The 11,959-nt window shown below is 43.1% G+C and overlaps 1 protein-coding gene across 5 annotated transcripts in view; it reads right to left on the minus strand.

Annotated features, from left to right (window-relative positions):
* Window positions 1-3,304: 3,304 nt before the first annotated feature.
* Window positions 3,305-11,959, minus strand: part of ESRP1 (epithelial splicing regulatory protein 1) — an 83,738-nt gene continuing 75,083 nt past the window's right edge. For 3 of the 5 annotated variants that reach the window (XM_073679662.1, XM_073679663.1, XM_073679661.1), the window contains exons 14-16: window positions 8,172-8,325; window positions 6,481-6,552; window positions 3,305-5,095 (exon numbers count right to left, since the gene is read on the minus strand). In XM_073679662.1, the coding sequence (XP_073535763.1) occupies window positions 5,054-5,095; window positions 6,481-6,552; window positions 8,172-8,325 (268 nt within the window). In that variant the 3' untranslated portion in view covers window positions 3,305-5,053. Of the gene's footprint in view, window positions 5,096-6,440; window positions 6,553-8,171; window positions 8,326-11,959 lie in introns of all 5 variants that reach the window. The other 2 variants (XM_073679665.1, XM_073679664.1) reach the window with 1 other exon arrangement.

An 11,959-nucleotide genomic window follows, 5' to 3' on the forward strand; every position in this document is an offset into this window, starting at 1 on the left:
TGTTTAAGTGTTCCTTTTATTTTTTTGAGCAATGTAAATTGGCATCCCAGGATTTTTTCTCTCTTTTGATACCCCCTAAAATCTTGTTTGCTTTTGCAGTTACTGCCTGACATGGAGTACAACTGCTCAGCTTACTTGTAACCAGAATACCGAAGTCATTCTCCTGCTCTGTAATACCAAGTATGCTTCCATTTAATGTACCGTATTTTTCGGACCAGAAAACGCACTTTTTTCCCTCAAATTTGGGAGGAAAATGGGAGGTGCGTCTTATGGTTCGAACATTACCTGTGGTGGTAAAGCGGGCTCATAGGGACCTCCCTCCTTCAGGAACGCGGTGGTGGTAGCGGTGGCAGCAGAGATGAGGCAGAGCGTCTGGGGCCGGGACCTGTGCCTGGCCGGTACTGGGGCTGGTGTCGGGCTGTGAGCGGCGAAGCAGATCTGCCATCATCCTAGAGCTATGATCTCACGGAAAATGGCTGCCTGAGCCAGCACATGTGCAGACCGGGAGCTCTGGCAGCCATTTTCTTGTAGATCACAGCTCTAGGAAGATGGCCACGCACACAGGAAACTGGCGCAGGCCACTCTGCTTGGCCGCCCGGACAGGCCCCAGCAGCCGCCACAAGCCCCTTCACAGGAACCGGCCAGGCTAAGGGCCCCAGCCACGCACAGGCTCCACAGCATCTCACCTCTTCTGCTGCAGCCGCCGGCTTCCTGAGGGACCCTGCCTCCAGTGACCCTCGTTCCACCGGCCCCAGGTAAGATACCGGACCTATTCAGACTATAAGATAGACCCCCATCTTATAAAAAATATTTTTTTCTATTTTCCACCCCAAAATTTGGGGTGCATCTTATAGAAAAATACGGTATATGCAGAAATACGATTACTCTGGCTGCGATGCATTACTCCACATTTATCAACATTAAACCTCATCTTTCATGTGTTTGCTCATGCAGACATCTTATCCAGATCATTCCATAATATAGCTCTGCCAAGCTGTTTTTATTATCCTACATAGTTTGGGGTCATCAAAGTGTGACACTTTACTCTCCATCCCATCCCCATGGTCATTAATATGGAGAATAAATGTAATTGTTTCCAATACAGATCTTTGTGGTCCCCACTGCTGAGTTTCTGCCATTTAGAGAATGTACCATTTACAATGATTTTTTGAATCCTGTCCCTTAACCAGTTTTTTACCCATGTGCATATAATGTCACCTATGTATACAAATAACCAGGGCTGCCATCAGGGAATTACTAGCCTAGGGGGCCCAGTGAGCAGAAGCAAAGAGTGGGGGGCTCACACTGTGTGAGATACGCTGACAGCATATCTCAGCCAGTCCTGGCCACCCCTTTTTTTACTTCTGCTCAGCGGGCCCCAGGGGCAGGGGTGGGTTGGACCAGTTTAGTATTCAACTGAACGTACATCCTAGGATCACTGCCATGTGCCTACTCATCCACACTGCATAAGAAGGAAGAGGCAGACAGGTAAGAAGAAACTTCCTTTTTTTGTTTTAATTAGTGAAAAGCAGCAATATGGTGGACAGGGAGACATCATGGATGTGGGGCCAGGAGGATGGAGACTAGATGGACGGACAGATGGATGTGGGGCCAGGAGGATGGAGACTAGATGAACGGACGGATGGACATGAGGCCAGAAGGATGGAGACACGATAGACGGATGGACGTGAGGTCAGGAGGATGACGACACGATAGACGGATGGACGTGAGGTCAGGAGGATGACGACACGATAGACGGATGGACGTGAGGCCAGGAGGATGGCGACACGATAGACGGATGGACGTGAGGCCAGGAGGATGGCGACACGATAGACGGATGGACGTGAGGCCAGGAGGATGGCGACACGATAGACGGATGGACGTGAGGCCAGGAGGATGGCGACACGATAGACGGATGGACGTGAGGCCAGGAGGATGGCGACACGATAGACGGATGGACGTGAGGCCAGGAGGATGGCGACACGATAGACGTGAGGCCAGGAGGATGGCGACACGATAGACGTGAGGCCAGGAGGATGGCGACACGATAGACGTGAGGCCAGGAGGATGGCGACACGATAGACGTGAGGCCAGGAGGATGGCGACACGATAGACGGATGGACGTGAGGCCAGGAGGATGGCGACACGATAGACGGATGGACGTGAGGCCAGGAGGATGGCGACACGATAGACGGATGGACGTGAGGCCAGGAGGATGGCGACACGATAGACGGATGGACGTGAGGCCAGGAGGATGGCGACACGATAGACGGATGGACGTGAGGCCAGGAGGATGGCGACACGATAGACGGATGGACGTGAGGCCAGGAGGATGGCGACACGATAGACGGATGGACGTGAGGCCAGGAGGATGGCGACACGATAGACGGATGGACGTGAGGCCAGGAGGATGGCGACACGATAGACGGATGGACGTGAGGCCAGGAGGATGGCGACACGATAGACGGATGGACGTGAGGCCAGGAGGATGGCGACACGATAGACGGATGGACGTGAGGCCAGGAGGATGGCGACACGATAGACGGATGGACGTGAGGCCAGGAGGATGGCGACACGATAGACGGATGGACGTGAGGCCAGGAGGATGGCGACACGATAGACGGATGGACGTGAGGCCAGGAGGATGGTGACACGATAGACGGATGGACGTGAGGCCAGGAGGATGGCGACACTGAGTGATGGGCTGTGGGCGGGGTTACCCCGCTCATCACACCCAGCATCCACCGTGCACTTTCCCAATGATTGAGGAGAAGGAGAGCACGCGGTGGATGCTGGGTGTGACCCCGCCCTCAAGCCATCACTCACCGTGGAACGCAGCACTGGGTCACGCCCGGCTGCAGACGGAACTTGAATTGACATCAGCGGATGTCAGAGCCGGCTTCAGCCGGGGGTCACGTGATGCCTGCGAGCGGCCAGTGATAGCGCCGCTCACAGGCTGTAACAGAAGCGCAAGGTAATTACAAATAAACTTATTTTCAACATAAAAATACATTGGGCCATTATCAAGAGTACTGGACAACCCCTTTAAGATAAACATTACGTGCTGTAGATGGGTTTTTTTGCAACACGTTTCCTCTTACATTATGATTTACATACTAAATTTTAATGTCTAACAACCCCTTTAGTTGAAGCAGCAGACGAACAGAATTTTATAAGAAATTATGTTTTTTGATCATTTAGCTGTCCTAATGCTGGAAAAGGTCTGTAAATTGTCTGCAGATACAAATAGACAATATTAATTCTTTAGTCACTGTGATTACAAGGAGCACTGAGGATCCAGAAGTATTTGGACAAGCAGAAAAAAAGCATTTTATTATGTGCACATGTAAACAGTTTATTCACAGACAATTATTTTATCCTATTTGTTTGCAGTTCGTTTGTGCAATACAGCATTAATAAAACAGTCATGTAATCGGTACAGAGCATAAACAGAAACAAAACTACTTTTTATAGCACAAACTATGATAAACTTATCTAGACATGCAAAGACACACAAATTTATATAGTCACTTAGAATTGTTCACTTTTTTTGCCTTGAAACCATCTGGTCAATGTTCTCAATGATGGTTTAACAAAAGTGGTGTAAATGTGACAAGAACATGCAAGTAGCTTCCAAGTCTTCAAGACGATTGGATCAGGGGTTGACACCATTGGGTTTCATTGGCTTCCCACCATGCCTGGATGCCAGCGACAGGGAATCTGCTTCATGGTGTATCCATAAATTCCCCAAGTCTTGGTTTATAGAGATACGAACAACCTAAATCTCAGCATTCACTAAATCATCGCTCCGTGAAAACCCAAAGAGCTCAGGTAGTGTCCTGTGTAGGGGAATCTTTATATGAAGAACATCCGTACAGTATTGTATATACACGTCCTCCTTTCTTATGTTGCTGGACTATAAGTGGCTTCTCACCATGGATGTACGTGGAGTATGGACCAGGAAAAAAAAAAATTCAGAGGAAGCACAATGTTTGCTCCATGGACAGGACCCTCAGCACAGAATGATCCAAATATCTCATGGCAGTAAATAGGTGCACAAGGGGGTTTCTTTTGATGAAACCCAGAAAAAAAAAAAGTTTTTTATTTAGAGAATTATATTAATAAAAAAAATTTAAGTGAATAATTAAAGCGCTAATTCATACTTAAGCCACTTTACTATAATATAATGTTCACAAGAGGTTCACAAAATATGTACAAATATTTAATATATAAATGTAACAAATAGTGTTTGACAAAAAGCAAAAATAAATGACGGGAGTGCATCATGCGAGGGCATTTGCATTCACAGGTAGAAATCTGCTTCATGTTGCCAGCACACAAATTCATAATTTTTTTTTTTTGTATTTTTTTTTCTTATTTTAAACTTTTTTTTCCACCTTTATTTTTTTATTATCATAAACTAAAAAGGTTACATAGAATATTTCAAAGCTTTTTAGAAATTTTAAATTCTGATGTAGAAAAAAAAAAATGTATGTTGCATCATATACAACACACAATGTATGCAGATATGGAACAGCCAGCCAGTCTTCTCTTAGCAGGGCAAGTGGTCTTATTCTACAGAAAGTGAACCTCTCGTTTCCTAAATTGAACAAATAAAATATGCATAAAAAATATCATCACCCGCTGTATTAACACTTTTGGTGCAGCAGTGGAAAAGACTTAACAGGAAGTTCAAAAATAAAGGTTTTTTTTTTTTTTTTTTTTTTTTTTTTTGGGTGTAGAAATTCCTCATACTTGGTGGTTAGTGCCGCTTCTCAACATGTCAAAAGAGGTTGATAGAGAAGTTATCCCGCCCTAAAATGGAGCGATGAGGTCATCATTAAACGTCTGATCTCATCTCGGGGTTAAACCATCTTACACATTGAAAGATCTGTCCATCCGCCCGGTCTACGTTACATATAAATCTACATCAAATCTTGGGATAGGCTGCTTTTTCCATGGAGTCATTCTGCCCAAAATTCTTTTCTGGCCGGGTTAAGAAATTTAAAAAAAAAAAAAAAAAAAAAAAAAAAAATGGCCAGGTGCTTGCTGCTTAGCAAAGTGACAATGTAGGATTAATCTGGTTGAGGAAAACCTGTAGAAAAAGAAAAAAAAAAAAGATGATAAACATGTGAGGTCAAAGGGACATTCAGTGAGAACACCAACCTTGCTCCCTTTGGGCCACTCGTCAGGACTACAAATTAGTGCAACAGCATACAATAGTGCAACTTGAAGCTCGTGGGCCTCAATGCCAAATCTCTAACAGGGTTCCCCCAACTTTGAATTAACATTGCCCTAAAACCCCTGCACCCACTATAATTACACCCCCCCTGAAAGCAGGGACATACGATCCATGGCGGTAGATCACGTTGCCAGTATGGGGTCTCCTCCACCTGGCTTCTGGATTTCAACAGTATCAGAAAGGTGACCGCTGAATCCCTCCTCTGCCATTCAGCCTGTGCATCTGAGGCTCTATGCAGCAGGCGCGATGATGTCACTAGAGCACACCTGCAGAGTGGAGTGTCAGACCTCACGCTGCACAGAGCAGAGCATAGGGGCCTTTGGCTAGGTTTTTTTTTTAATATTATATTTAGTCGGTCATCACTTGTGGAGACCATCAGTGCATGTACATGAATCGTAAACCATAGAGGTTTACGGGTATCATACTTTAGTGGGGGCTCCCTCTAGGGACATCATAACTTGCTATGGTCACAGAGTATCACACTCTATGGAAGCCATGAAACATTGTATTGTAGTGAGCGAGAACACTAATGGGTTTCAGTAGAGGCACAATTACGGTGTATGTGCCACAACAAAATGTCCTTCTCCCAGTCTATGAAAGTTGGGAGACGTGTCCCTCTGTGACTGCGTATATGCAGTGTGACTTCACTAATTATAAAAAAAAATTTTAAAAAAATTAAAGCACATGTAAATTAAATGGACTAGGAGTCCAGTGGGTGGTCCTACTCTCTATGCAGTGTGATTCAAGGAAGACCCACTGGACTTTTAGGTATAGAAACCGGTGACAAAAGTACAAATTTTTCGTTCATATTTAATTTCCTAGAGGTCAAGTGTTTTTTTTTTTTTCTTAACCACCAGAGCAATGTTTAAATGACACTTGCCCTGTGGATTTTTCCTACTTTTAGCCTAGACCAGAACACTGGTGCTTTAAAGGAAAATATTTTTTTCGCTGTAGACCGTTCTCCTGTGTGTGGCCCTCGTGGTTTATTATATAGTCATACATCTATATATTGTAAATCTTAAATATTCCAAAATCATGGAAATAACTTCTTATTGACTCCTGTGATAACCAGGCGGTTGCCAGTACCATCTACCGTACTTTGCATTTATGTAATATACTTTGCAAGCGGTGAAGCTTCTCGACATGACCGCAGAAACGACATGGATATCAGTTAAGCGCGAAGCATGATTTAACATACCACTTCTTTATAAGCGCTGAAAAGACCTCTATATACAGACCCATTCTTTTGGGTGGGTGATCAAGGTCCTGGCTTGGTCAGTGACTGGGAGTAGACCTTCTTCCGGAGAGTACTAGGGTAAAAGAATAAGTACAAGTGAATATACAGATTTATTAGAGTCACTTCTCTTAGCAGGGACTGCAGACTTGGGGCAGGAAATATAACTATACATAAAAGGTGGAGTGCAGCTAGATACCAGCAGTGGAAATGCAAAAAAAAAAAAAAAAATCCCTTGAAATTATAAATAAATGGGTGGTTGAAGGGGGAGTTTATTATCACTGGGGGCCGACCACTGGGATCCCCAGTGATCCAAAAATCTGGGCTGTAGAAGCCAGCTGTTTTAAATGGAGTGGCGGTGCGCTCAAAGTCCTCTACATACATTGTCTATGGGACTGATGGAAATAGTGGAGTGCTGCACTCAGCTTTCCCCCGCAGTCCCTTACACAATGAATGGAGCAAGGGTTAAGCGTGTGCACTTCTCGATGGGGCTCTGCAGAGGCAGATTCCAGAGCCCAGATCTTGGGGTAGCTGGTTCCTTGCAATTGAAACCCTCCCAGAGATCAGCAAATTATTCCCTTTCCTATAGTTATTATTTCCGGCATAACCCTCTTTACATAAATCTAACCATTACAGGATCATGAAAAAGCTCTACAACTTTTGGTTCCTCACCATTTTCAGCTTTGCTTGCTGACTTGTTTACATTCAGAGACTTTTCTAGGCAATGCTCTGTGAGCTAAACCAATTGTAGCAAACCCCTAAAGAGCAATTGTTGATGTATTTAGCTCACAGAGCATTGCCTAGACTGAACATAACTGTATCCACTGCTTCACTAACAGCAGCATGCCCCGTAGGGGGTCTGCAACCCCCGAATGTAAACACGTCGGTTCTCATTCACCAACACATATCTTGAAAGTAAGAACCCGAAATACAAAATATATTAAAAAGTTGCAGAACATTAATACTGTGATTAAACGAGAACACTCCTTTAATAAGTTTATTGGAGGTCAGAAATTGACCAGACCACCACACTAATGGGATTATCAGTGGCTCTCTGCACAGAGAAGGGCCAGAATCATTGACACAGGAGTCCGTGCAAGGAAAACTGCACTGTAAAGCTCATGATCGTCATTGTACCGATGCCCAACAGTTAACATAACTTAAAATCAATACATGCTGCAGTGCAAAACACCAATCCAAAAACAGAAGCAACCACATAAGCGAGCTAGCGTCATGTCAATCATCTGTGTGCTGCAACATGAAAACTATTGCTTAGCAGGAAGGTTGTGCCTCCATGTTTGCTGCAATCCCAACCTGTTCAGGTGCATTAAATGGATTTTCGTTTTCAGAAATTTATGGACTAAAGCTGCCCACAAAGACTAACATTTCAAAGTCAAGCACCTATTGGATAGACAGACATACACAAACAGCATTTACTTCAACAACATACCTGCCAAATGTCCTAAGTTTTCCAGGACTGCCCTGATTTTTCCAACACAATCCCAGAAACTTTAGGGCATCCTGGACCGAATGGGAAGGGAGGGGTATCTTCTATAAACCGCACCCAAAAGCGGCCGTTCCAGAGCAAGGAGGGCGTTAAACATCCATATGCCCCTCCCTTCCCCACCAACAGAAATGTATGCAAGTATGTGACAATATAGGGACTAGAGCCTAGTTACACCCCAGGCCGCCTACCTGATAACCTTGGAAGAAATTCAAAATCTCTTTTACACCAGAGTTGTAGGCCAGTCCTTGCATGCGGACCACCGCACCGCCGCTGTGAGGGGGGATACTACTGGCACCAGCTGTGGCTGGGAAGAACCCAAGATTGCTTGGAGAACCTGGAGGGCTGAAGAATAGAGAAGACAACATGAGTGAAAAGAAAAAAGCCTACTGATTGGACATTTCACTCTTATATTCATATAAATATCTGCTGTCCCTCCATGACCAGTGAATCCTAAAGTTTACACAAGTGATTTGTGAAGGAGTCAGCTTAAAGAGAAAACCCAATCCCCATTTCCTTTAATGCCCTTGGTCATTCTGGAGATCTCAGAGGGTCTTTATGCTCTTCACATGCCACTTTATGACTTGACAATGCAGGAAAAGTCTGATGTGCTGCTGCCCTCTACCAGGTACAAAAATCCTTATTATGGCCACCAGGGGGAGCGGTGGAGGAGCTTACTGCATAGCGGTGTATTCAGCCAGCTGGTGGTGGCATCTAGAAATACTTTTATTGTGCAATGTTCAGGCTCTCACCTCTATAATAATCTTATGTCAATAGCAGCAGAAAAAAAAAAAAAGTCAGAACATTTTTTTAAAATTTTTTAAAAAAAAAATAATCTATATTTTCCAGCCCTAATCACTTTCTCCATACTAGCATAAAATCAATGATATCAGTAATCTAAAAATGGCCGAGCGGTTTACTAATATTATATACACAAATATTTTAGAATGTTATTTCAATTGTTTTTTATTCAACTTTGTTTAAAAGTATACTATACCATTGTCAGACAACGTTATTTGATTGAGTTACTGTACCACTCTTAAATGCATATGTTAAATTTCCTCCCTTTCCTTTTTTTTAATGCATCACTGTAGTAGATGGTAGTTATGTTTAGGTTTTGCTTACTTTAAAAAATTTAATAAAATAATTTAAAAAAAGTGGCTGAGCGGTCTGTATAATTAGGGGCATCTGTTTACCCCAATAGGCATCAACATACTTAGAAACACCTTTTTAAAATTAATTCTCTTGACTTGACGCCCCCATGGCTCCACAATACATCTGGTACTTACTTCTACAATTGAAGGCACTATGTGCTTTTCTCATGGCTACATAAAATAAGGTTCTGGGGTAAGACGCAGAGTAATGTAAAAGTCTACATAGGCTAAAAGCGAAGGGCGGGCTTCACTAGAATATACACATTCCAGAACACAAAAAAGGAGATCCAAAAAGGAGAAAAAACCCTTAGGGTCAATCTAACGTCAAAGTCAGGGAGCAAAACACGACCACAAGTCTTCATAAACCAGTGCACACCTTACAGAGCGAACAGCAAGTGAAAAGTGAGAGAATGTTATTTTGCCTCTAGTCAAATGATCCACATTCATAAAAAAAGGTGCAGAAGGAAACAAAAATTGAATTCGGTCCGTTAAAAAAGGTAAAAGTCCCCCATACAAATGAGAGAAAAAAAAAAGTTACCAGGATCGTTCGAACACCTAATGTGTATGGCAGGAAGAGGGACACTCCCAAAAATCTTTCAAGGAACAAGAGGTTGGATAAGTGGAATTCAATGCAGTAGATCTCAGAATACAACATTCCCTGGGAATGGGGAATGGGGAGAGATCGCCATCAGCCCAACAATCGGACACCAGCTTTTTTTCCCCCTCAGCATTTCACGGTTGAGATGGGAATACCTCTGCTGATCCCGTAGTCCCACCTCCAGTGGTAGGAGAGGAGATGGGAAAAGCCCTTTACCAAATTTTAGTTCTACATCTGTGCATTAATCTATGACAATACTTTTAGGCCCAAAAATGACAAAACTATTCTCGGAGTGATACCTTTATTGGCTAACAAGAAAAAAAAAAAAAAATTATATTAATCTTATTATATGTGTATGTATAATATATCTTTCAGAGCACAGAGGCTCCTTCTTCAGGCATTTGTAATCCTGCTTATTTCTGTTAATGTTGATGATTATGGCTTACAGCCAATGAAAACACAAAAGTCATTATCTCAGTAAATTAGAATACTTTATAACAACAGCTTGAAACAAGGTTTTTAAAATTCGAAATGTATGTTCAGTAAATGCCCTCAATACTTGGTCGGGGCTCCTTTTGCATCAATTACTGCATCAATGCGGCAATGTGGCATGGAGGCGATCAGCCTGTGGCACTGCTGAGGTGTTATGGAAGCCCAGGTTGCTTTGATAGCAACCTTCAGCTCGTCTGCATTGTTGGGTCTGGTGTCTCATTTTCCTCTTGACAATACCCCATAGATTCTCTATAATAGATTCTCTATGGGATTAAGGTCAGGCGGGTTTGCTGCCAATCAAGCACAGTGATACTGTTTTTTTAAAAACCCGGTATTGGTACTTTTGTCAGTGTGGACAGGTGCCAAGTCCTGCTGGAGAATGACATTTCCATCTCCAAAAAGCTTGTCGGCAGAGGGAAGCATGAAGTGCTCTAATATGTCCTGGTAGACGGCTGCGTTGACTTTGGTCTTGATAAAACACAGTGGACCTACACCAGCAGATGACATGGCTCCCCAAACCATCACTGATTGTGGAAACTTCACACTAGACCTCAAGCAGCTTGGATTGTGGCCTCTCCACTCTTCCTCCAGACTCTGGGACCTTGATTTCCAAATGAAAATTGGAACTCTGGGACCTTGTGGAGTGTGTCAATGACTGCCTTCTGGACATCTGTCAAGTCAGCAAGTCTTCTCCCATGATTGAGGAGCCTACTGAAACAGACTAAGGGACCTTTTGTAACGCTTAGGAAGCCTTTGCAGGTGTTTATTAATTATTCTAATTTACTGAAATAATGACTTTTGTGTTGTCATTGGCTGTAATGATAATAATCATCAACATTAACAGAAATAAACAAACACTCTGTAATGACTATATAATATAGGAGTTTCACTTTTTGTATTGAAGAACTGAAATAAATTAACTTTTTGATGATATTCTAATTTAGTGAGACACACACACACACACACACACACACACACACACACACACACACACACACACACACACACTATAGAATACTTTTGTAAATTTTGTCCATACAAGTATTTACATCGATTTTTCTGGCCAACACTGTACTACAATATAACTTTGTATTGCACATCGGTGCACCAATCTAGAAATACATTTAAAAAGGGATATTCCAGTTTCAGCAAATAAGTGTTGTGCATTGAATTTTAAGAAGTTATATAAATTTTCCAGTTTTTTTTTTTAATCTTTTTTTCAAGATCGCCGTTTGCAGTCACTGACCGGGAATCTTCATCGTTCACCTGTGTGACCAGTCATCAGAGCTGTATCTTATAAGGAAACTATGTTACAAAAAAAGTGATCATTTGTTGTGTAATGAACAATTTCTACATTTTTTGCTGAAACTGTAATATCTCTACAGAGCGCACCACCAAATGAGGACGACTGTGTCCTAAAGGTCTACCACACCTCAGGAGCTTTGGAAGCGGTCTCCTACATAGGTAACATTCTTCGCTCTGTACAGGAGCTGCACACCTAAGAAACAAAGCCTGACCTCGCACACAACTATTTTAACTCCAGGGCAACAATTTGGCAGGTTGAAAGATTTCTACTCCTTACAGAAGCCTTTACTCCTAGAGATTTATTGCCGCTCGCTCACCCATTAACAGTCACTGCCGCCTTCTGCCCTTGAATTTAATTCTCCAGGGTATGACCCACTACACACCGACCTGGAAGCCTCAGCTACTGTAGGTGCACAGTTGCGGATTTATG

This window comes from Phyllobates terribilis, unplaced genomic scaffold, assembly GCF_046119375.1.
Source record: "Phyllobates terribilis strain yellow unplaced genomic scaffold, ASM4611937v1 Scaffold_4__5_contigs__length_816908805, whole genome shotgun sequence".
NCBI classification, from domain to species: Eukaryota; Metazoa; Chordata; class Amphibia; order Anura; family Dendrobatidae; genus Phyllobates; species Phyllobates terribilis.